This window comes from Aphis gossypii, chromosome 2 (genome assembly GCF_020184175.1).
Source record: "Aphis gossypii isolate Hap1 chromosome 2, ASM2018417v2, whole genome shotgun sequence".
In the NCBI taxonomy this organism is placed as follows: Eukaryota; Metazoa; Arthropoda; class Insecta; order Hemiptera; family Aphididae; genus Aphis; species Aphis gossypii.
In genome coordinates, this window is record NC_065531.1 from 75,789,519 (window position 1) to 75,813,126 (window position 23,608).

At 37.9% G+C, this 23,608-nt stretch overlaps 1 protein-coding gene across 5 annotated transcripts in view; it reads left to right on the top strand.

Annotated features, from left to right (window-relative positions):
* The window catches only part of LOC114132683 (ras GTPase-activating protein raskol-like), a 136,964-nt gene that overhangs the window by 99,507 nt on the left and 13,849 nt on the right, over positions 1-23,608 (top strand). The window contains exon 1 of one of the 5 annotated variants that reach the window (XM_050200917.1): positions 12,396-13,358. The exons of 3 other annotated variants lie outside the window; for them this stretch is intronic. In XM_050200917.1, coding sequence (XP_050056874.1) covers positions 12,683-13,358 — 676 coding nt within the window. In that variant the 5' untranslated portion in view covers positions 12,396-12,682. Of the gene's footprint in view, positions 1-12,395; positions 13,359-20,414; positions 20,746-23,608 lie in introns of those variants that run through there. One more of the 5 variants, XM_050200919.1, reaches the window with a different exon arrangement.

Here is a 23,608-nt window from a genome sequence, read left to right on the forward strand (position 1 = left end):
GATCTTGTTGAGAGAAATTCACCAGGTAGACGAAGTGGTTCTCCGAATACAAGTTCTGCGGATGTGGACTTCAGATCCTCGCGCCAAGCTGCTCGTATGCCTAATAAGACTGTTGGGAGTATTTCAGTCCACCGTTTGTTCTGGTGACATTTGATAGCGGCCTTAAGCTGTCGATGGCTTCGTTCTACCATACCGTTTGCTGAAGGGTGGTAGGCCGTAGTCCTAAGGTGATTTGTACCAGTCAAATATCCTAGATACTTGAAAAGGTTTGATTCGAATTGTCTCCTTGATCAGTCGTTATAATAAGAGGTGTACCAAATCTTGAAATCCAATGTGTATAAAATGCTCGGGCGACAGTCTCTGCTTCTTGGTTCTCCAAAGGTATCACTTCCGGCCATCGAGTAAATCTATCGATACACGTAAGGCAGTAGCGGAATCCTTCTGAATATGGCATAATGATGAGGTCTAAATGTACATGTTCGAATCTTTGTGATGGTTGAGGGAATGAACCAAGTGGTGCTGAAACATGACGTGTTATTTTAGCTCGTTGACACTCGATGCATGCTCGGGCCCATTGTTTACAGTCCTTGTTGATAGAAGGCCATACAAACCGTTGTGTTACCAATTGGTAGTGGCTTTTATGCCTGGATGTGAAAGACGATGGACAGTATTAAAAGCAGCACGTCGAAAAGATTTTGTAATAAAAGGTCGGGCGGTTGGTGTCATAGTGTCGCAAAACACAGGAACATCCATGCCGGGCATTTGAATTTGCTTAAGCTGTAGTCCAGTGTCACTCCGTAAATACGTTTTTAATTCGTCGTCTTCTTGTTGAGATTTAGCCAGGGCAGTATAATCCAGTGTATCCGAAAGAACTTCCACTCGAGAGAGAGCGTCGGCCACGATGTTCTGTTTACCTGGCACATATCTTATGTCTGTAGTAAACTGTGAGATATAATCTAGGTGACGAAATTGGCGTGGTGAGCACTTTTCAAGTTTCTGCTGAAAGGCGAAAGTGATGGGTTTGTGGTCAGTGAAAATGGTAAAATTGCGAGTTTCTACCATGTGTCGAAAATGTTTGACAGCAAGATAGATAGCAAGGAGTTCACGATCGTAGGCTCCGTATTTAGATTCAGTTACTGAAAGTTTTTTTGAAAAGAATGCGAGAGGCTGCCATCCCTTGTTGACGAATTGTTGGAGAGTCGCGCCCACTGCGGTGTCAGAAGCATCACTTACAATGGCCAATGGTGCATTGTCGCGAGGATGAGCAAGTAACGTGGCTGAGGCAAGTTTTTCTTTACAATTTTCGAAAGCAGCAGTAGCTTCAGGTGTCCAGTTGATAGAGAGTTTTGCCTTTGAGATTGGGAACCAGTAAGACGTTCAATGGTGCTTGTGCTTCTGAAGCTCCGGGTATAAAACGTCGATAGAAGTTTATCATACCCAGGAACTGTCGTAACCCTTTTGCTGATGTCGGTTTCTTGTATTTCAAGATGTCGTCGATTCTGTCAGGTAAAGGACGTGTGCCATCTGTGGAAATAAGGTAACCTAGGAATTTGACTTCTTTTTGTCCGAAAACGCACTTGGAAGGGTTGATTACTAGAGAGTATTCACGTAACCGATTGAAAATGATCTGTAAGTGCTTGATATGTTCTTCTTCAGAAGTAGAAGCTACCAGTATATCATCGATATAACTGAAACAAAACTCAAGTCCACGGAGTACTTCGTCAATAAAACGTTGGAACGTCTGAGCTGCGTTTCTGAGTCCGAAAGACATAAAAGGAAACTCGAAAAGTCCAAATGGTGTTATTATGGCCGTTTTATTGATATCTTCCTCTGCTACAGGAATTTGATTATAGGCTCTTACCAGATCGATTGTTGAGAAAATGTTTTTTCCGTGAAGGAAGTGTGTGAAATCCTGGATGTGACGAACTGGGTAGCGGTCTGGGATAGTTCGAGTATTAAGTGCACGATAATCTCCACAGAGTCGCCATGCGTCCGTAGTGTTCTTTGAAACCAGGTGGAGTGGTGAAGACCAAGGGCTTTTAGAAGGTCGAGCTATACCCAAATTTAGCATAGTCTCAAACTCCTTTTGGCTCCCTTGAGTTTGTCAGGGGCTAGACGCCTTGGTTTACACGCGACGGGAGATCCTGGTGTCGTCTGGATGTAATGTTTGGTGTTGTGTTTGATGTCCTTGATTACTCCAACAGGTCGGGTTATCTCAGGATACTCATGTAATAAGTCATGGTACCTTGTCGTTCCGACAACTGTTTTGATGGATTGTATGTCGCATTTCGCAGCTTGACCCTGTACAGTGAGTTGCGTGAGACCGTCCAAGAGACGTTGATTACGTATATCTACCAGAAGATTATAATGGTTTAAAAAATCCACACCAATGATAGGCTTGGATACATCCGCGACCACAAATCTCCAAGTGAAAACTCGACGAAGTCCGAAATCAAGAGCAAGTGTAATAGTTCCGTACGTAGCAATGGTCGTCCCGTTGGCTGCTGATAGGGAGTAGTCCGATTTATCTCGTTGACCTTGAACCACACTGCGTGGGTATACACATAAATCGGCTCTAGTGTCAATAAGAAATTGTATTCGTGAGACACGATCGGTTAGAAATAGGCGGCGTGGAAATGGCATTGGCTCACTGGCCGCCATCAGTGATTGCCTTTCTAGTTTTCCGACTTATATGTACATGGCTTTACACATTTCTGGAGTTGGATCCAAAACGCCAGTGATACCAACAGATTCCATTGACACCGTGTGAATTACGACTTCGTGATCGAGATCTTGAACGATGGGCACTAGGATCGGGGCTTCGCCCACGTGCAGGACGGGTGTTGATCTCAGCGATTTCTTTTCTCAGCGCCGTGATTTCCTGATTAATCCCTAGCGCTAGCTGTGAAAGCTTAAGATTTAACGTAGCTTCCAGAGTATTACTCACAGTTGATTCCGCGATCTGAGGTAGCATAGGACCAGACGCGTCTGCAATATTATCTGCGTGTGCTGCGAGGTCCTCGAGTTTGCAGTCCTTGACGATCGCCAGCGCTACCTGAATACTTTTCGGTAGTCGGCCCATCCACAGCGTTTTTAACAGTGTTTCAGGAATGGAGGTGTCAGCTAGGCTTTGAAGATGGCGTAAAAATTGCGATGGTTTTCTATCACCCATTTCGACCCGTTCCAATAGTTGGCGAGTTTTTTCTTCTTGGGATGCGCTGAGACGTTTGACCAATTCTTGTTTAATTTTTACGTACCCAAATTTCGTACTGTCGATCTTGATACCTGCGCTGGCAAAACTTCCCTCGACCATGGCGAACCAAAGTTCAGGATCCGACGAAATGAACTCGGGAATTTTCACCGCGACTCTGGCTACTGACGATTCATTGTTTTCCATCACGTCGAGGTCACCAATTTGTGGTTTATGGTAATAAATAATCACTCACAATTTATAAAATATTAAGCACTATATTACTGTGATATGTATGTACAAGAATGAAATATAACAAACAAATACCAATTACGCGTACAATATTACTGCGAACTGAATAACACGGTAAGTCGCGATACGTAGTCACTGACGGAATGAAAATTGAGCATCTGATCAGCTGGTATTTATAGGCTCCGCTTTGTTCTAGAACATCCCCGAGTATACTCTAGCGAGACCATCGTGGAATATTCTAGAACATGGGTTTTTCCTATTGTACGCTGTCGACATCGTAAATAATTTGGGCGGCTCGTTGTGTATTGTTCACGTCGCCACACTTAATTTATATTGATAAGACACTAACTTATTCGTATCATGTTATTTTCATAATATATTATTAAAATTTACTTTTATACTTTTAATATGTTTATTATTTATAAGTTTAAATATTTCTATGAACCGATTCTTAATTCTTTTATTGATTTTTATTACATATACTCTCCATTTCTAGGCAGTTGTTAATTTTTATGTGACTTATTCTCGTATAAAATGTCACGTTTTAACGTTGATTTTTAATGCACATTATTTAATTATTTATTTTGTATTTTGCACGTTCATAGTATTATTTTTTTTAACGACCTATTTTGTGTTAGTCTTCATTTTTTTTTTTTTTTTTAGAAAAACCTTCGGTTTTAACAATTCCCAATACTCGATAGCGATTGCCACGACCAACCGCCTACCAACTACGTTGTCATTCCAATCAGCACGCGTACGCACACATGAGATATATACATTATATTTTATCGACTAAACTACCAGAGCTATAAATCAAATTCGGTTCTGTAGAAAACGACATTTCTCAGAAAATAAGATCCATTAGCAGTCGTATAAAAGTCGTTGTCTCACATACTGTATTGTGTGTAATATATAATATAATAAATTGTATATAATCCAAAGAATGAGCGATTTCTTCGGTTGCTATAAAATATAATGTGTATAATATACTTCTGTTCGTTTATGCGAGATAGTAATACGGCGTTTAGTCGGTTAGACTATTATATATCAGGTATGTCAAAGATAATATTATAATACAGCGATCAATTATATTTTAAATTTTCGTACGTTGGTATCTACAGTTTACAGTGTCGATTCTATTTGATATTTTGGTACTAGTACGGATTCGTTAAAGGCTATCAAAAAAAATTAGTAGTCAAGTTTCGTCTAAAATTTACCGATTGTTAGCTATTTGGTTTGCTATCATACTAAATGACCAACGTGCGCGTTTGCTGCCTATGATCGTAGTATTTTTCCAAATTTCATTTTATATAATGAGTACCAAGCTGTAATAAGTACTTGAATAATTTCAAAAATTTCAAATTCATATGATTCGCTTTTTAAACAAACATACATAAAAGCTCTTTGATCGAACACAATTTACATTCTCCTCTTCAAATTTGATAACATGTAAATTTGCTCAGTACTCAGTATGAATAATATATATAAACTGTGGTAAGAATCCGATACGTTGATTTGTCATGTTCGCGTATAATATGAAAGGCAGAGAAACTCATCCTCATTAAATGTATTATAATAAAATGCAGTGGACCTTAAATAAATAGTACTTTTCAAATTTCTAAAATAGAATATCTATATACATTGACTTTTGTACAAAACATGTAGGTAGGTATTAAACTTGTATGTGCAATAATGGATGAATATTTTCAGAAATGACATTGTAGAGTAACGGTACTCTGTTACCGCTTGAATTAACGATACTCCCGACCTTTTTGTTATATCACAAGTTAACGTCAAGTTGAAATATTACAACACGTGTCGTGGTTTCAACTTTTGACCATACTCCATCATGTCGTGTAAGACAACTGCCACCTGTATCAAAACACATAATATGATATCCAACTCAAACTATACCGAAATCATCGTGCGAAAAACGTCGTATACGCGACACGCCGCCGGTATAGCGAAACAGCGTATATCATCAAGATATTGTATTTTTATTTCATCATTTTTTATCCCATATACGCTCGCCTACTCGTAAAAAACTGATATTTTATTTATATTTTAAACATAATATTTTGCTGAACATTGAACATGGGACAAGTGCAGTGAAACTCACCGTCGAATCCCGTCCTGCAGTGTATACGCAGCTGCAGCCACCGCAGCACACAGCTAGGGCGACGCACTGGGATCAAAAAGTAATTTTCATGCGACGTGTGCTGTGCGGTGGTTTTTGCCCGTCGTCACGTTGCAGCCGACACCGCACACGGCGTAGGAACTCACCGCTGCCCATTCTGCCGTACGCACATATATAGTCACGAGCAAAGGTCGAAGGGGATAGATAGATAGATAGATATATATATATATAGGTGTAGAGGTAATAATCATCGTTTCGACAAAATGCAATAAATTCGCTCAGATTCCGTGCAGCGTTTTCCCCGGTATACGAAAAGAAGGGGTCTTCGGTCCCTGACGCTGTAGTAGTGGCGACCGCCCTCAGCTACCAGACTTTACCTCGAGACGATGGGGTCGAACCCTCTCCGCGACCAAAACTCACACGCGTAATATAATATATATATACATGAAATCGGCTACCCCATTTCGTACCGTGTTATTCCGTCGGTCGCGTTCGATTCCTGAAGACGTATATATTATATTATATACATAACATTTGTATCCGAGCGACATATAATACTCGTCCTCAAATATATAGGATCGTCGTCCTGAGACGAAATAAGCTCGACGCCACGTCATTCATCAGACCGGGACCCGTAGAAACGGCATGTTTTAATTGTTTTTCGATTGTTTTAACGGGACATTAGGTCTCTATATTATATACGTCGCCTAATAGCTTCAACTGCACTGGTGCAATATTCACTGTTATATACTAATTTCCGTCGTTAATTATTATTGCTTCGCACCGCGTGCGGAATTCACTCGTCGACCGCAAAACTTTGTCGTTATTATCAATAGCTATTTATGCGTGTACAGAGTAAATAGTTTGGATCCCTTCCTACGCGTCTTATATATAACCATCTATCCAGTTTGATTAGAATACGATGGAGCGAGGTTGAGGCGTCATCGCGTCGAGTCGATTAAAATCAAAATGTGACATTATTTCGGCAACCACCGCACGATACACTTAAAACATAAACTGTATAGTATAGGTATGTGTAATAATAATAATTATAAGCGCCATACATGTTTTGATTTTTCAATTTTGTATAGATTCTCGACCTTAAATGTTGTATAATTTCCCGGAAAAATGAATCCGGTAGATTTACTTAACTTAAACAGTAATTAATTGTATATATATGATATTAAATACGGTATTAACTACTACAATGCCATTAATTCGACGTATAAACTAATTAACGCTTAAGTGTTTTTGATTCTATTACTTACTATAACTTATAAGTAAGTCATTATAATTTATATATTTAACACTTAATCAAAAGTAAACTAATAATTATAGAAGGTACTCATTAATCTTTTATACTCGTTTATTCTTATGGTTTTTTTAATAGGTTAACCTAGTAGTAAAAACTTAACGGATAGAAAATAATATTATATAGGTTAAAAAAATCATGGCGATATTTGAGTAGATTATCGATTCTAGTCGAGGGGGGATCGTTACGTTGTGATACGCCTATTGGAAACTGTAGTTCTGAAAGCATAAAAAAAAATGTAAATTTAAGTGTTTTGAATCTTAGTCCTACTGTGGTGATATTCGACGCATACGATGTAATGATATAATCGATGTTGTTTACGAGTTTTCGTTCTCAACGACATTTTAGCAGGTACGACTTTGCGTGTACAGACCAACGTTGCCGTTTGAATTATTTACTTACATTATCGCGTTGTTGGATCGTATAAAATATTCGCTTATCCCGGGACTCAGATCTTTACATGGTCGTGTGTATTTCGTCACACTTAATATTTTATTTTTGAAAACGCAATACACAAGTGACCGCCGTCCATTAATTCTGACGTGCTCCACGTGATCCGAGACTTTTCAAATCTATACGATATGATTGACCGCAAAATTTAGAATAATATAATACTTATATATATATTATAATAATATCATGTACCGTATGACCTAAGTATTTGAAGAATCGGATACACAATATTATTATTATGTTATACATCACACGCCGCGCTGTAATCGTTATTTCGTTATTGGGTTATTGTATCGCCGCGGTGTATATAATATTACCATCGCGCGTTATAATCGTAAACAAACAATTTACAATAATATATCTCTCTCGGCCGCCGTACCGATAAATAATTATTATAATACATAGTACCTATTTTAATAAGACGCGCCGCAATGGCGTAATGCATAAATTCGTTACATTATCACATGCGTAACATATACGACGTACAGTAGAAATTTTTTTTTCGCTTAATGCGTATAATCTCGAGAAAAACGATTTACATATCCAAACAAATCGGTCTATATTATTCGATTTTAAAACGATGAGAACTCCGTCACAAATACCGTAGTCACACAAATCGTGTTAGTATCTATATTTAAACTCGGTGTTTATATGTATGTTATGACATTCAAATTATGCAAAAATCACCAGACGAGCTTAGAATTTTAAATATGAATGATGTTTTGTATATAAATATGTGTACAAAACGAACACGGTAGATAAACTGTATAATATAATATTATTGTATGTAAACAGTCAAGTACAATACACACAGTTAATACCTAGGCGGCTAAGTGTATAAATCATAGTATGTAACTTATAAGTATTCTTTTAAAGTCAATGTTTCATCAGTCGTTGTGTGACATTATAAATGTTTAGGTAATGTAAATTTAACTTGTAAAATCATTCTGTACTAACAATAACAATCATTTCATTGCCATTTACCTATATAGGCGTACCTACACTATATAGAATAAAAAAATTTTAAGTTTTTTTCATAGAATAGACTTTTCACAATAAATTCTGAATCCAGTTTTAACCGCAGAACCGGTTATCCATTAAAATTAGTACCTATCTATAAGGGAAAATTTATAAAACAGTGTTTAAGCTTGTGTAGTAATACGATTGCAAATATAGATCGTGATTATTTCTAATTGGAATATCTCTGACAAACAATCTCCTAAATTATTTTACGTGGTTTTTGAATACTTTCCAAAACTATTGATTTGAATGTTGTTTTCTCTCCTAATAGTAGATAATTAATCCTTAAAACCTATAAAATATTTATAGAAAATAAAAGTATATTTTTACCTAAATCACGTGTAACCTATGTACAGGTTATATATTATATTGTTATGTAATGAGTTCATATTGAGAATTATAGTAAATAGTGCGATTAAGATGTCTTTAGGCTTTAGGGTATTACTTAACAACAACGTCAATATTATTCCATAATTAATATTAAGTATACATTATAGGTATTATTATACCTCATGTTATCTTTGAAGTACATATACTACGTGATGATCATGAAAACCAAAATTTAAAAATGTTCGTCGTCATTCAGTTTTCTTATAAACAATATTTTTAACCAACTTTTTTATTTCATCTATACCTATCGTCGCATTTAATAAATTCTAAATATTTAAGTGGGCAATGGTCGTAGAGTCTGATAAAGAAATTCATAAATCATGTTGTAAACTTACAACTGGTAAGTACTACAATTTCGTATATTATCTTGTTGTGTACAAAATGCAGCAGTTAATGTGTTATACAATATAATATAAAATAAATATTATTGTATTATTTACTGTTTTTCATTTTTGTGCGAATCATAAAGCTAGGTATGAAGAAATTGATTAATAGCAGTGAGAGGGGTCCAGGGAGACCAACATTTTTAGTAAAAGGTAAATAATATACAACTTGGCAACTTGGGTCAACTATACGTCTATACTATAGTTATAATAGCTTTAGAGAAGTTTAACAACATTTTTAGAACGATATGGCTAACCCTTTTGGGTCATATCATAATCATATACAATATACTTAAGTATGGATCTTTTCAACAAAGCATTAGCAGACAGGAATCACCCTTCAGATAAAATTCTAGTTTCTTGACACGGTCATTTAGCATTTTTTTTCTTTTGTAGTTAATTTATCGATCAACAAAATATGTTGGTCCTTTCCTCAGTAGTAGGTACCTCGCGTATCCACAATTTAACTAGTGGACGTCATTCGGTTTGTTTTTATTTGTTCCCATTGACGTATTTGGTTTATTTTTTCCTTCTGCCAAAGGAATCAAATCACAATGCTTCACACTGTAGTGTACGTCTATTTACGAGTTTTATGACGTACAAGCGACTATAGTCTGTTGAGGTATACAAACGAAAAGAATAGATTGCACCGCTGTGGTGCCTACGTTTTGTGTTGCTGATCAAAAATAAAAACGGAACTCCATAACGCTTCTTTTTTTTTTTTTTGTTCGACCATTTAACGACAACCGGACCAGAACGGTTGTGTTTTAATCGGTTTGAACTGTTTCTCCTTTATTTTCGAAAATAAAAAAGTTAGTTATGGACCAATAATGAAGCCACCACCGGCGGCGTGAATCATGAACTAGCGGCACCGGAAATGGTGCAATAAAATTCGTATTTTCTTGTATTATTCTGTGACAGATATTTAATTATATACCTATCGTTATAATAAAAAAAACTCGGAAAATAGCCTAGTATAAATGGCAAAATTGTCAAACAAAACGATAGACAATTGGAACAAATTAGTATGAAAAGATAAATGTATACATAAGTCATAAATACATAATACATAATATATAGATACATTAAACACCTATTTATATATATATTTAACCATATTGTAGTTTCTCTTTGTATTTTTTTTTTTTATTTTTTATTATTGCATAGAACGTTATTATTCAACGTTTTGATAAATCGGTTACGAATTAATTTTAAAAATATCATTTATTATTTATTTGATTACCTATTATAATAATATATATAATGTATATATTATTCCAATATTTGTATGTGTATTATATTTAATATGTATACGTTTTTCTCGTGTATTGTAATATTCAGTTGAACTACCAAAATGTTACTTTTCTCCATTCATAAATATATTATGGTATTTGTATAATTTATTAATAGATATTATAAAGAAAGGATGTTACGATTATTTGATTTTATATATTATTATTGTACTGCGCTGGACGTTTAATAATATTCTTTCGTGCGTATTAATATTTAACATTTCCTGTTAACGACTTATGGAAATCGGGGTTCTTGTGTATAAATATCCAATAACGTCTACCTGCCTGTACACTCAATGATATTTTTATGCATATTGAATATTGTTTTTTTTTTATTTATATATCCGGGATTTTGTTCAAAAATACAATTATTCTGAAAATATTTTATTTTTGATTCACGAGTATATCCGCATAGGTCTATTAACGAGTATCCACCTCGTAGAGTATAATTATAAAAGTATTAACTATTAAGACAAGTGTGCCAAGAGTTGGTACTCGGTACTTATCTTATGCCCAACTGAGTAGTAGCCACTAGCTATACAGTATTAGTGCGTACTCGGCAACTCGGCTAGTTGTCTTAACGAGTACACCGCGGTAATATTTTTAAAACCTTACACGTTTGTAGTAGGTATTCAGAAATAAAAGTAATCGCGTTATAAGTATACGAACATGGAATTCACTATTTAGGTCTACACAAAACCGTGAACTATGAACCGACCTACTCAAATTCACATATTTCTGGGGCTCTTCGTCGTCTGAAAACCATTGTCGACAAGATTCGTGTTGCAATGGATCAATGATAATAATAATATAAATATAGTCAGACGAAGCTGTAGTAATTTAAGTACTTCTTTTCTACCGAAGTCGTCAATATTTTCGGATTTTTCCTCGTCAAATCGTTCCACAAAAATCTCTGACTCGACGACGTCATGATCATCTGCGGGGGAGGGACGCGCCCATTTAACTCTGATCATATCCACCCCTCTCCGCTTAATGCACCAACAATCGTTTGAGTTTAGATTTAGCTATTTACATACGGTCTGTGCGGTGTAAGTACAATATATAAGTAAAATATTGACTGTAGCTTGACAAGTGAGAATGTACGAGATAGTCGATAGAAACCATACATCATAACGCCGCCGCCGCCGACTGTTGAAATAGAGGAGTGCTGTAGTCGTAGTGTACACAGGACAAAACACAAAATAAATAACAATGTTATGTCCGTAAAAGTCTGTAGTATGGTCTGTAAACCGAACGCGATAATCTATATAGCGGAATGTAAATAATATACAATATTATGTTTATTAATAATGTAATAATCGATTAAAGAACGAATATCGTTCGCGTTTGTTGTGTGCGGTGAAAACAATAACGAATAAATTAACGAAAAAGTAAACATTTCGGAGTAATAAACAGTATGATGCTCGTGAATCGATCGAATTATTTTTCCGGTCGAACTCGGAGGTTATCACTTATCAGTTTTCGGGCACGGTAGTAGCTGCTGCCGGTGTATTGCGATTTTATTGTTAAATGCAATTACAATTATTACGGTTTCGAAATGATCGCACTAAATCCCTCGAAAAAATAAACCCGTATAATAGTAATATTTTTATCAGCGAGGGGAAGACTGTTACGGGAGGGCGCCTCCCCGCCGCAGCAGCAGCAGCGGCAGCAAACAAGACGTTCGAAAACGGGGAAAAAAAAAAAAAACAACATAAGACTCAGAAGTCGGGATCAAGTCTCGGTTTCGTCGTAGTTTACTCGCCGGCCGGTCGGGAATGCGACCTGCCGCGCCGCGGAGGTGGGGGGAAATATCTCGCCGCCGACACCTCCACCATCCCCTCGGCCCACGCACCGCGCGCGGCGGTCGGGCGGGGCGGGCGGGCGCGCGCGCGCACTCGCGACTATTCATACTATTCAACGTGAACCTGAAACGAACAACACCACCGCCGACTCTACGGGGCCACTCTACGGCGCGCCGGTTAGTCAGTGTAGTAATGTCATTCCGACGGTGCGCGTACGGTGCGTGTTTTGTGTTTGCGCGCGTTTAGTGTTGTATTATTTACCGTTTTTACCGTTGTCGTGCTCGCGTTTCCGTGGTATTTTTTTCCGAGATCCGATCGCGTTTACGCGTCGACAACCGATCATGTGATTCGACGGTAGGTACCGATAGAAAAAAAAACCGTACGGGTAATCGATTGTGCGCAAAACGACGATAAATCTCACGCGACAAGTGCCGGACGCGCGCGACCGATGACGACCACCGGACAACAACAGACCGCGGCCACGGTGACGACGATGACTGGCAGTCCGCGGCGGCGTCGCTCGACGTTTTACATTCCGCTGCAGGCCAGCGCCCGGCCCGCGCTGGCCGTGGCCCGGCTGGCGGACGCGATGCCGCAGTCGGCGGCGGCGGCCCCGCAACAAATCAAGTCGGCCAGCGGACGGGCCCTGTCCGCGTCCGCCCTGGCCCTGCTGCAGGCCGACCACCCGCCGTCGCACCGTCCGCCGACTTCGCCGTCGTCCAGCCGGCGCAGCTCGCCGCTGGCGTTCATCCGGCGGCCGTCGTCCCGGAAACTGGCCCGCAGCTCGTCCACCATAATCACCACGGGCGGACGGTGGCTGTCGTCCAAGGCCACGGCCGTGGGCCCGTTGCGCGTCAATTGCGGCGACAGTTCGTCGTCCATCGGCGGCGACACGAGCGGCGTCGTCCAGCAGGCCAACAGGTCGCCGCCGATCATAGTGATCGAAGGGTCGCCCGACGAGTTTTACCGCAGACGGCGTCGTCGGCGGCGCCACGGGGTGGCCAAGTCGGCCGCCAACTCGGCCGGAGAAGACGACAACCGCAGCGAGAGCGACGACTGCAACGATGACGCCGACCGCCAACTGTACGGCGACGACGAAGACGACGGTGACGACAACCGATCAGGTCAGTTGTCTCTGTTGCGGTGTTTATTATTATCAATTATCGTTGAATACCTATACATCAGTGGCGCAATCTAGATTTGTTCAATTTGGGGGAGGGGGGGTCTTGGGATATTGTGACTTCAAAAAAAAAACGTTACAGCCGGTCGAAAATCAGAAAAACATTACCGATCGATGCTAAATTTCCAACTGTCCGATATGAATGGGTAGATAAATTTAATCGAATGAATATAAAAATGTCGATTTTTGATTAATACGACGTTTGAAACGAGTAAAAACGTGGGGAACCCACCTTTCCCACCCTCTTTGGCGCGTCACCGCTGTTCCGCAAACTGCGAGACGACGAACGGGGGATGAATTATAATATATATTGTTATACAGTCCAGCAATGCGGTTGTGGTGTACACGCGGTTTTATAATAATTATCGTTAATATTTCGTCGTCTCTCTCTCTCTCTCTTTGTCTCTCCGATTTTAATAAAACCTCGGATCGGGCGAGCGGCTGTGTGGGCGTTCCGAGCGAGCCTATTGTTTTTTTATTTTATTTTTTTTTTGTTAATGTTCACCGGACACGCGGAACAGTCACCGCCACCAGGATTGAATGCAAATGAAGTCGTCGTCTAGACGACGGCGGGCGGCCATCCGGACGACGATTTCCTCGCGCTCAAACAAACACCCCGAAACGCGATTTGGAAAACGACGGTGTGTGTGGTTCCCCGTAGGTACCTACACCACACCACCGTCGTCCGTTTCGTGCGATATACATATTATTATAGTTTAATTTGACGTTTTAAACGTTTTTTAGTGTGTGGTACATGATCCGAACCCGAGTTGAAGTGATAGTGACGGTATCGTTTATGATGAATAATGTAAAAAAAAATACCTATTTTGACAAGTTTATCATTTCGTAGAGCGGGCCCCGTCACAATTCGCACAACCGTGTATAACGCACGTGTACAACTGGCCGCCTATGAATAATGTAATAATAATTGCGCGCGCTTCTTCGAGCGCAAAACATACCTCTCTACAATTGGCTACTGGTATATGACTACTACTTATCACTAATTTTATTATTATTGTTGCACTCGTACTGTGTTAAGACGTATAATGATTCATTGTATATTATTATATATACATTTATGAATAGTGATCATATAATCGTGCACGCGATATGACGTGCTAATTGCCGAACATTCGCTATACGAAAAACGGACACGTGTGTGTTAAAGTTTTTTTTCCGTTTTCGCGCGCGATTATTTCATTCGGAATTTTTCTTTTCGTTCCACCTGCCGCTCGAGTGGGCGTTTGTGTACCGAGTCTCTGAGGAATTTCCGTTGTTGGGTTTCGCGCGCGGTGAAAGTCGTTGAGTATCAAGCACTGTCGTCGACAACCTGTGTACACAACAATATTATTTAGTCACGCGGATTCTGCGACCGTTTTTTTTTTCACTTACAAATATCGCTTTTTTTCGTTGTCGTGGTGTTCGATTGTTGTTGTTGTTTGTGTTATTAATACGATTTGACGAGGTGGATTTACTGGCTGTCTGCGCTCGTACAAGTCTCCGGCGAGCCCCGAGTTAATTTCCATATTACGGCTCACCCTCGATATTTTACACTCTTCCTGACTCCCCTGCCGATGGCGATGGCGTGTTTAGAATTTAAATTTTTTTTTCTTAATTATAATATAATGTGAAACAGTTGTGTGGTTTTAAATATATAAAAATAACTTTATTAACTCGTTAATTAATCAGCGCAATAATAATAATAATCCTGTTGTAATATAGACAATACGTATAGGTGTATAATCGGTTTCAGTTTAAAGGGACGCATCGCATCATTGCCCCCACCTCCCATGCTGCGACTCTGATCGTCGTTATTAAAACGTGGTAACTAATACAGTTTTTGATTTGACCTCGAGCGTTTGTGCGATTTTAAGCAAAATGTGTATTATAATATATTCTATTTTTTCATCATCGATGAGTAATTCGAAAATATCGTCGTCACGGTCCACTTCGCGTACCTACATAGTTTGCGCAAATCGTCGAGATATGTGTACTGTACTGTGTATACGTTTATCTTATATTGAAAAACTGCTGCCAAGTTTACGAGATTTATAGATCCCGCTCGTCGCAGCGTGTGTGTATGTAAACGTATTTGTCAACGCCAAAAAATCCATTAGGTTTTTGACGAGATCCGACGTTTATTATATTATTATTATTAGAGTTTCGTTTCGACGACGTGTGACGTGTATTCGAATAAGAAATGAACTGTTTTCAGAGATCATTTTTTTTTTTTTTACCAAAACGAGTTCGATATAATATCATGAAATATCCATAATATTACTGTACGGTATCTATATTGTTTGTATATGTAACACTATAAATACGTGCTAATCTTATAAATTCACCCGTTGGTTCGTTCTCATATTCATATATGTATAATAATAATAATAATACGTAACACGGCACGGTGTGTTGTTGAGCAATACAGAAACATTGTTGATATCGTGTCAAGGACAGATTTTTATACTGTTGATACCACGAGTTTTATGGACAATATTATTGTTAATATAACCGTCTGTACAGTCGTTGTAATCCAGTTTATTGTGACTGCGATACATTCTGCACAACTGCCAAAGAGGAGACTGTTTACAATTATAGGTTTGTAATACTTTCGAACGTGATCACTTCTTCTTTTCCATCAATTATAGTACGTGTTAGTGTATTGCTCATTAGTTATTATATATTAATATGATAATTTCTATTATATGTACTGTATACTTATATCGAAGAACCGCCAAAATTACCCGAATTAAAATCGAACGTTCATATTGTTATTCAATAATATAACATTTTATCGTCTAGCACGCGATCAATGCCCCGGAACCGGAAAACCGCAAAATAGAACCGTCGCATCTGCAATGCCGCCGTCACTGCCGCGTAACGAAACCGGGACCAAATCAATCTATATGCGTTTAATAATTAATTTCTGTGCATTGTCAATCGTTTCTATAGACGGGCCACGTGCCGTTATAATGACGTAATATAGATCCAATTTATTAATGGATCGGGTGCCATCTATCGGTGTTCTGCCAAATATCGTATATGTGTAGCGGTGAATCAGGTCCGTTATTGGACCATTATATTATTATGGCCAAGTCCAAACGTGAACTCAAGTGATCCCAAATGGACGTTTGGCATTATTGTATACATTATAATACCTTATACTATACCGCTGTTTACATCTGGTCCGGATTTCCTCTCACCCCTAGGAAAAAAGGGTGTTTCGGCGTGTGGGGTGTGTTCGTCTTTTGCAGACGTCTGACGAAAACCGTACGCGCGCCACTGCAGTTCTGTGCTACATTGAACATAAACCATTATGTAATGTGAAAAACTGTCAAGCGAGTCGTCCTTATAAGAAAAAAAACTGTAACGTAGACTTTGACGGTATAACGATACAGTACATGCCTATGTACTCGCCGGAAATAAAACAAAAGAGACCGTTCGCGCCATAATGGGTACAAGTTTTTTAATTGCTGTCCGATATAAAATGTTATATTATACTCTTAACGTCGCCGTCTGCAATTCGTTATAATTGTTATTAAACACGCGCGTGTGGCGTTTGTCGTGCGTATGTGTAATGTGTAATATTTCAGCAATCGAACGCCACACACGTCACGATAAATGTATATTAATAATATTAATAATAATATAGGCGTCGGCCGTCGTATCTTACATTTTTTTCTCGTCTTCTCTTACGCCGTGCCTTGTATCCTTGAAATCCAAGTAGATTTGTGATTTTTTTTCTTCCCCTTCGGTCCCTCCCCGCGGACGTTTCTCGCCAGCAACAAAGAAACACACTCCTCTCGTCCTCGTGCTGGGCTCGCGCTGCAGCTGCTCGTCGTCTTAAACCGCCGACAAAGACCACGCCCACTATACACGCGCGAGTGGATGTGTGCACAGTCTTCTTTCTAGTATCCGACTTCTTCGTAGGTACCTACACACGTACGTGACAAAATATTTTACAGGTAACGACCACCTGGACTCGACACAGAGCGGTGGTTGTAGGTAAGGCATTGATATACGTTGTAGTGAGATTTCTCGATTGTCGTGTGCCTCGGCCATAACGCTCCGGGTCTCTTTTTCAGTTAATATTTTTATATTTCGTTTCCTCAACCCTCGCCCTCCCTCCCGTTTAGTGTCTGGATGCGCTCTAATCATTTCCGCCGTCGCTAGAGTTAAACACCGTATACCGTCCACTCGGCTATTTTTTTTTTTTTTTTATTTCAACGAGGACAAAGCCCCGCAGGTTTTATTTTAATTTACAAAAATGTTAAATAAAATCATTGATAATATATCACGTGTATACTACTGTAAAATTTAAAAACTCGTAGGTACGCCCACTCGACTATTGTGCCAACGAAACAATACCCTGTCCTCCCGCAACTGACTTGACCACTGTATTTAGCACACTCAGACAAAGGGCATTTCACCCCTCCTTTCTCCTCCTAAAACGTGTCGTTGCATATTATAAAGGTCGATGACAATCGGCAGCGTATCATATTGTTACAATATCCGTAAGTCTAGAGCGTGTTTTGCACATCTCGTGCACCTGTTCGCGTTGAGACCGAAAAAGTGGGAGATTTCACATTAGGCATTAAAATTACATGCGTCATCTACAGCTGTTTGCTGGATAGATATTATTATAATTCTATATTCTACATACGCTGCAATATTATATATTTTATATTTTTTAATACTGTGCGTCATCAATATAGATCGCCGTTTGGGCTTCTTACGTAACGACCAACGTATTTTTATCGTTTATATTATATTATTTCACTTTCTGCCGCCACTCTTATATTTTAGATGTCGCGGGTTGTCGGTTGGACGCCGGTGCCCGACATGTACGTAATAATAATATATATTATTTTAGCATATCGAGTACTATTATTATTATCGTGATCTCGCGGGACCCTTCGGCGTCGGTTTCTTTCCGTCTCTCTCCAGTCTCCACATCGTGCAACCGGCCGTAGCGTTACGACAACGGTATATCATATACAATATTATTATATCTGTAGCGTTAGAAAAAAAATATTAAATGAAAATCACGTTACTGACTAGTACGCAGTTAAGCAGCAGTCTGACGTGTCGTTTGATTGTCGTGACTACCTATAGGCTATATATAGGTAAACACCTATGTATAGTCTATAAGCAGCAGTGTTAGGTGGAGAACTATGTGTATTTCGAGGGTGACGAGGGTCAGTAGTTTATAATAATAATAATTTTAAAATTTTTTTTTCTACAATACCTACCAAAACAAAATAAATAAATATATTTGTATAATATATAATGCTAGGTATTGTATTTGATTGTATTGTCGCGGTATATTGTGTTTTTTATTCAATATAAGTATGCCAGTATGTATCTTAGTATAAAGTATACCGGTGTGTAAATTATTATTATTTTTCAAGATATCTGTTTTTTTTTTAAAAGTTATGCACCGTAAACAATATTTTATAATGTAAATTAGATGGAAATATTATAGTGCGCATAGTAAGTGACTGGGGCTGAATTCTCTGCATGATGCATTTGCATAAAAGTAGTTAATCTACCGCTGTTTTTATTTTCTTGGGGGAGGGGAAATATTGGAGAATTATTTGTTGAGTTTATAATAATATGGCCAGTCTAACATAATGTACGTTTTTGCGTATCTTATCATTTTTTACGGCGTAATTGTTTTCGTTTTTTCTTAGTAACTTTTTACACAATTCCTCCCATATTTCATGTTTTGTAATTGAGCATATTTTATCTGTAGAATCGTTGTATTCTACAATATATTATTTAATATATTTATTGCATTTTATTCTTCGGTGATGTAAAACATTTCTTACTAATCTCACTTTTGTCGCGTAATATATTATTATAACAATACAGGTAGGTTTAAGGTTACTTGTTTTCATATAATATTGTTTTTGTATGTCAAACACACGGCTTACGATAAAAATTTTATTTTAAAACGCTTGACTCGCAGTAATAATTTGCAAAAGTTATCTTTTATATATTAGACGCTTTTAATGTATATTTTATACTTTCAAGTTCAATGGAATTGTTCGAATAGATTTAGAACTCGCTACAGCATCATATTATAAAATTTTAGTATGTACATACTAAAAATGTATGTCTGGAAACAATGTTTACGTAAGGATGGACCTGCCGAACGATGACAAATCGGTGAGAGGGGTGCGTGAGTTGTATTCTCGACGGTTGCTGCAGTATAGTAGGATGTACGGGCGACTGCTTTTGCGGTGAGACCACCCTGTATTGTTTATAATTTGTTTGTAATGTCGAACGCGATATCTAACAGTGCACACTCTTGTGTGTGTGAATTTGAATGCTACGCCTACGTATCTATCACGTGCGATGAGAAAAAATATCTGAAATTATTATAACACAAGCTTAATATAATATTATAATAGTAAGGCGTGCGTAAATATGTAAACAATCGCGATTACCATAATATTATGTCAATTTTAGAATAACGTTATATGTATATTATAATATCACGTTATAAGTAAAATACTAAAATTATTATACTATAAATCGGAAACGTGAGGTCATGATGTAAAGAACGATCCTAGGATTTGCGAATACTGCAGATTATTTCATTTCTAAGAATTTTCAAATTCTCAATGATTTCGACAAACAAATCCCGGGCATAGGAGATAATGTGGTTTTTGCAGAGTTGGCGTATAAAAAAATCTGACGTCCTTGCATTAAGTGTTTTTTTTTTGTCCTTTTTATCATCGCATTCATAATAACGTTATAAAAAAACATTTTTGTGCACCATAGTAGTTACAAAAATTGTATAATATCTATTATTTCAGTATTAAACAATTATTTATTGCGATCGTCTTAGTCAATAATTATCGTTGACGGATTGATAGATGGCAATAAGTGCCGTAACAATTTAATACAGGTCCTAACTGGTTTCGTTCGTGCGTTTTTCGATAGTGATTTGGAAACTTTTGGTTTCGATTTGCCGCGATCGCAATAGGAACAATAACGCTAAAAGAATATGGTTGGCGATCGCACGCCAAACTCGTTTCAAAAACACGTCTTCTCTCGTCCGGCTCAACGCTCCGCCGACCCTCCTCCTCCGGCGATCGACGATTTTCATTCGATTTTTCACTTTCCCGTGTCTCGCTCCGTCGAATTTCCCCTCGGTCGCTTTCCGGCCGAGTACTATATAAAAGTCGCGAATATTAACGTCGCGTTCGTCGTCGTCTGGTCCGATGGCCGTTGCACGCGCCCGAGAGAACGAACCGCGGTGCAGGTAGTAACCATCACACACAATTATCGTACGCGTCCGGCAACCGGTCGAGGAGGTTTAGGTATAATAATATTATTATATTTTATTTTCCTTTCTTTCTTCTTTTTATTATTATTTTGTCCACCAGGTCTGCGTGAAACGGCTGTGACGGCCGAGGAACAACGCGTATGTGCACAGTGCATACCTATTACTGGTTTTCGTATCTTACGGAATCGTATTATATGGTTCAGAACCGGTTATACAGCGGGTCGTTTTTATGTGTGTGTACGATTATAATATTATTATCATGTGTGTGTGCGTACTTCTACCTCGCCCTCTTTCCCCTCTGCATAGCGACCCTTCAGCGTACGACTGAATGATAATGACGTAGTAAGTACACTACGAACGCGTTCGGTTTTTTTATATTTTTTAACCAAAACATTTTAAGCCGTTTATTCCGATCGACTGCGGCCGCTTTTTGCAATCCTTTGACGCGACTCGTATTCCACCGTGAGCACTCATCCGCCGGACGATCGGGGGGAACGCGTTGGCTGTTGCGTAAAGCGTAACGACGCAATGTATAGAGGATCTCCGGTCACTTATCTCCTCCCCCCCCCCTTCACCATACACACACTCGCCGAGTTCCGTCCGGTTTAAATCCAGGAAACTCTCGTTTCCCGTTTCAACAGTATAACACAGAATGGGATTTTTGACTATCACAGCTGTATAATAATATTATAATATTGTTTTATCGTAATGTTTTATTAAAATATATATATAATATTATTATTGTTGTTGTTGTTGTATAATATCACGATACAGTGTGTACCAACGCGTACGATTCGAACTAGACGCGTTTGATAGTTGTTTAGACGGGGCCGCTCGGGAGCGACAGCAATGCTTAAAAATATAATATACGTTGATAAAATAATTGACGATAAAAATAAAATTATCAAAAAAAAACAATATGCTTTTGACGTGGAACTGAACGGAGTTGCAACGGGGAACGGCCGAGTTGTGTCTGTCAAACGGTTGTAACAATAACAATAATACAAATTTAGATTGATTCGTGATAACTCCTCGTGCTCGTTCGTCGACTGGATGATCGAAATCAAATCGTGGGTGTTATTCGAACGTATATTTGGCCGTTTGTATTTTTTTTAAATACTTTCTCGTTGTTAGTCTATTATAACAATAATATGATCTCTGTTTTTCTGATTAGTATTTTAAATAATAAATACTTGTCGAGAGTTCTGTGTGATCTTGAACCACTCATCCTTACCTATTCAACCGCATGATAAACTGCGAAAAAACGCTGTATACTTAATGGTATTAAATCATCGATACTCGTGTTGTAAACTTAGTATTATTATTTTTAGTTATTTTTGTGTAGCACTAAACGAGTTCAAATAAAACGTTTTATCTCTCAAACCTGTTTTGTTCGAGTGTATTTTTGTCTATTCGAAGTACGTTAACAATGCGTGAAATACGAATGGTTTTGTATTTTCAACGTGCCCGCGTGTTAAATGTGCGTAATGGACATTTTAAGGTTGAACTATACATTATGCAATAAACGACACTCAAAAAAAAAAAAACGGAAATAACGAAACAAAATAATATCGTTTTTAAGTATTATAATAAAAGCGGTGTGAATTAGCCACCGAAAAAAAAAATTATAAGCAATTACAATAACAAAGCGACGTATAGTATAGGGTAGACTCGGTGTACTGCGCCCATTAAACCACTTATATTTGTATTGTATTTTAATTTTTAGTATACTGTATTATAAAATATTACGTATAAATACGATAGTGGTTATTATATTATTCGTTCTCTTAAATCTGGTTGATAAAAGTAACAGTCGTGTCGAAAACGAAACATTTATTACATTACGTTTCGAATGAACGACAGATTATAATTTTATTTTTCGTGAACTCCAATCGACATAAACGTCCGATGGATGTACTCTACACCCAAACAATCAGACAATAATTAGAAACAGAGTGTATATTATTTAAATATAATAACTAAGAACTATTAATTTCGTTTGTATATTCTAATAGATTGTCATGTGCATCAAAAACAATATTTGTATGTCGTAGACTGCGTATATATATATACTGATGCCTATTTAATGTTTTAACATTACACTTTATAGAATTGTATGTAGTTGTATGCTGACTTTGTGTGCTGCTCGCTACGAACAGTGTGCTTTTTAATATGAATAAAATATTATGAAAACCATAGCATATTAGGTACAACAAGTAGATACAGACGATATACGCCAATGAATCGCATGCGTTATTATGCTGTAAGTAATATTATTTTTTTTTTTAATCTTAACGGAACTCTTCGACTTGCTATTATATACGCATTACCCGGGTACGATATTATATACTGAGAATCAATTACTGGCGTCGATCGTTTAAAAAAATCAAATCGTAGCAGCGGTTCGGACGTCGAAAGGTTACTCGGTTTTTTAATGATTAATAAACTACATTCAAGGTCTTCTCTTCACCTCCCCCCTTATCCATCAGATGTTACGTCTGTTGTCACCAATCTTTTAAACCTCGCGATATGGTTCCGCCCCTCGATGTTGTTTTCGACTCGCATACACAATAAAACACATTGTATCAACCGATTTTCAAAAACAGATGATCGTTGTAGGAAAATGTAACGCGTTCATTGTCTCGCGAAACATAATATTCATATTTCAAGTCGGTGGTTTATAAATGTTTATTAATATTGTAAGATTTCGTGTTGATTCTGTCGTAAATTCACATGTTTGAACAAAAAAGTATTTATGTTAAAAAAAAACTTAAAAAATAATGTTTATAAACCGTTCAATAGTACATATTTTGTCTGATGGCCAAATACAAAATGTGTATTTAAAATATAATATCATATTATCATCGTGTGTCAAGTGTTCGAACTAATTTACCGTG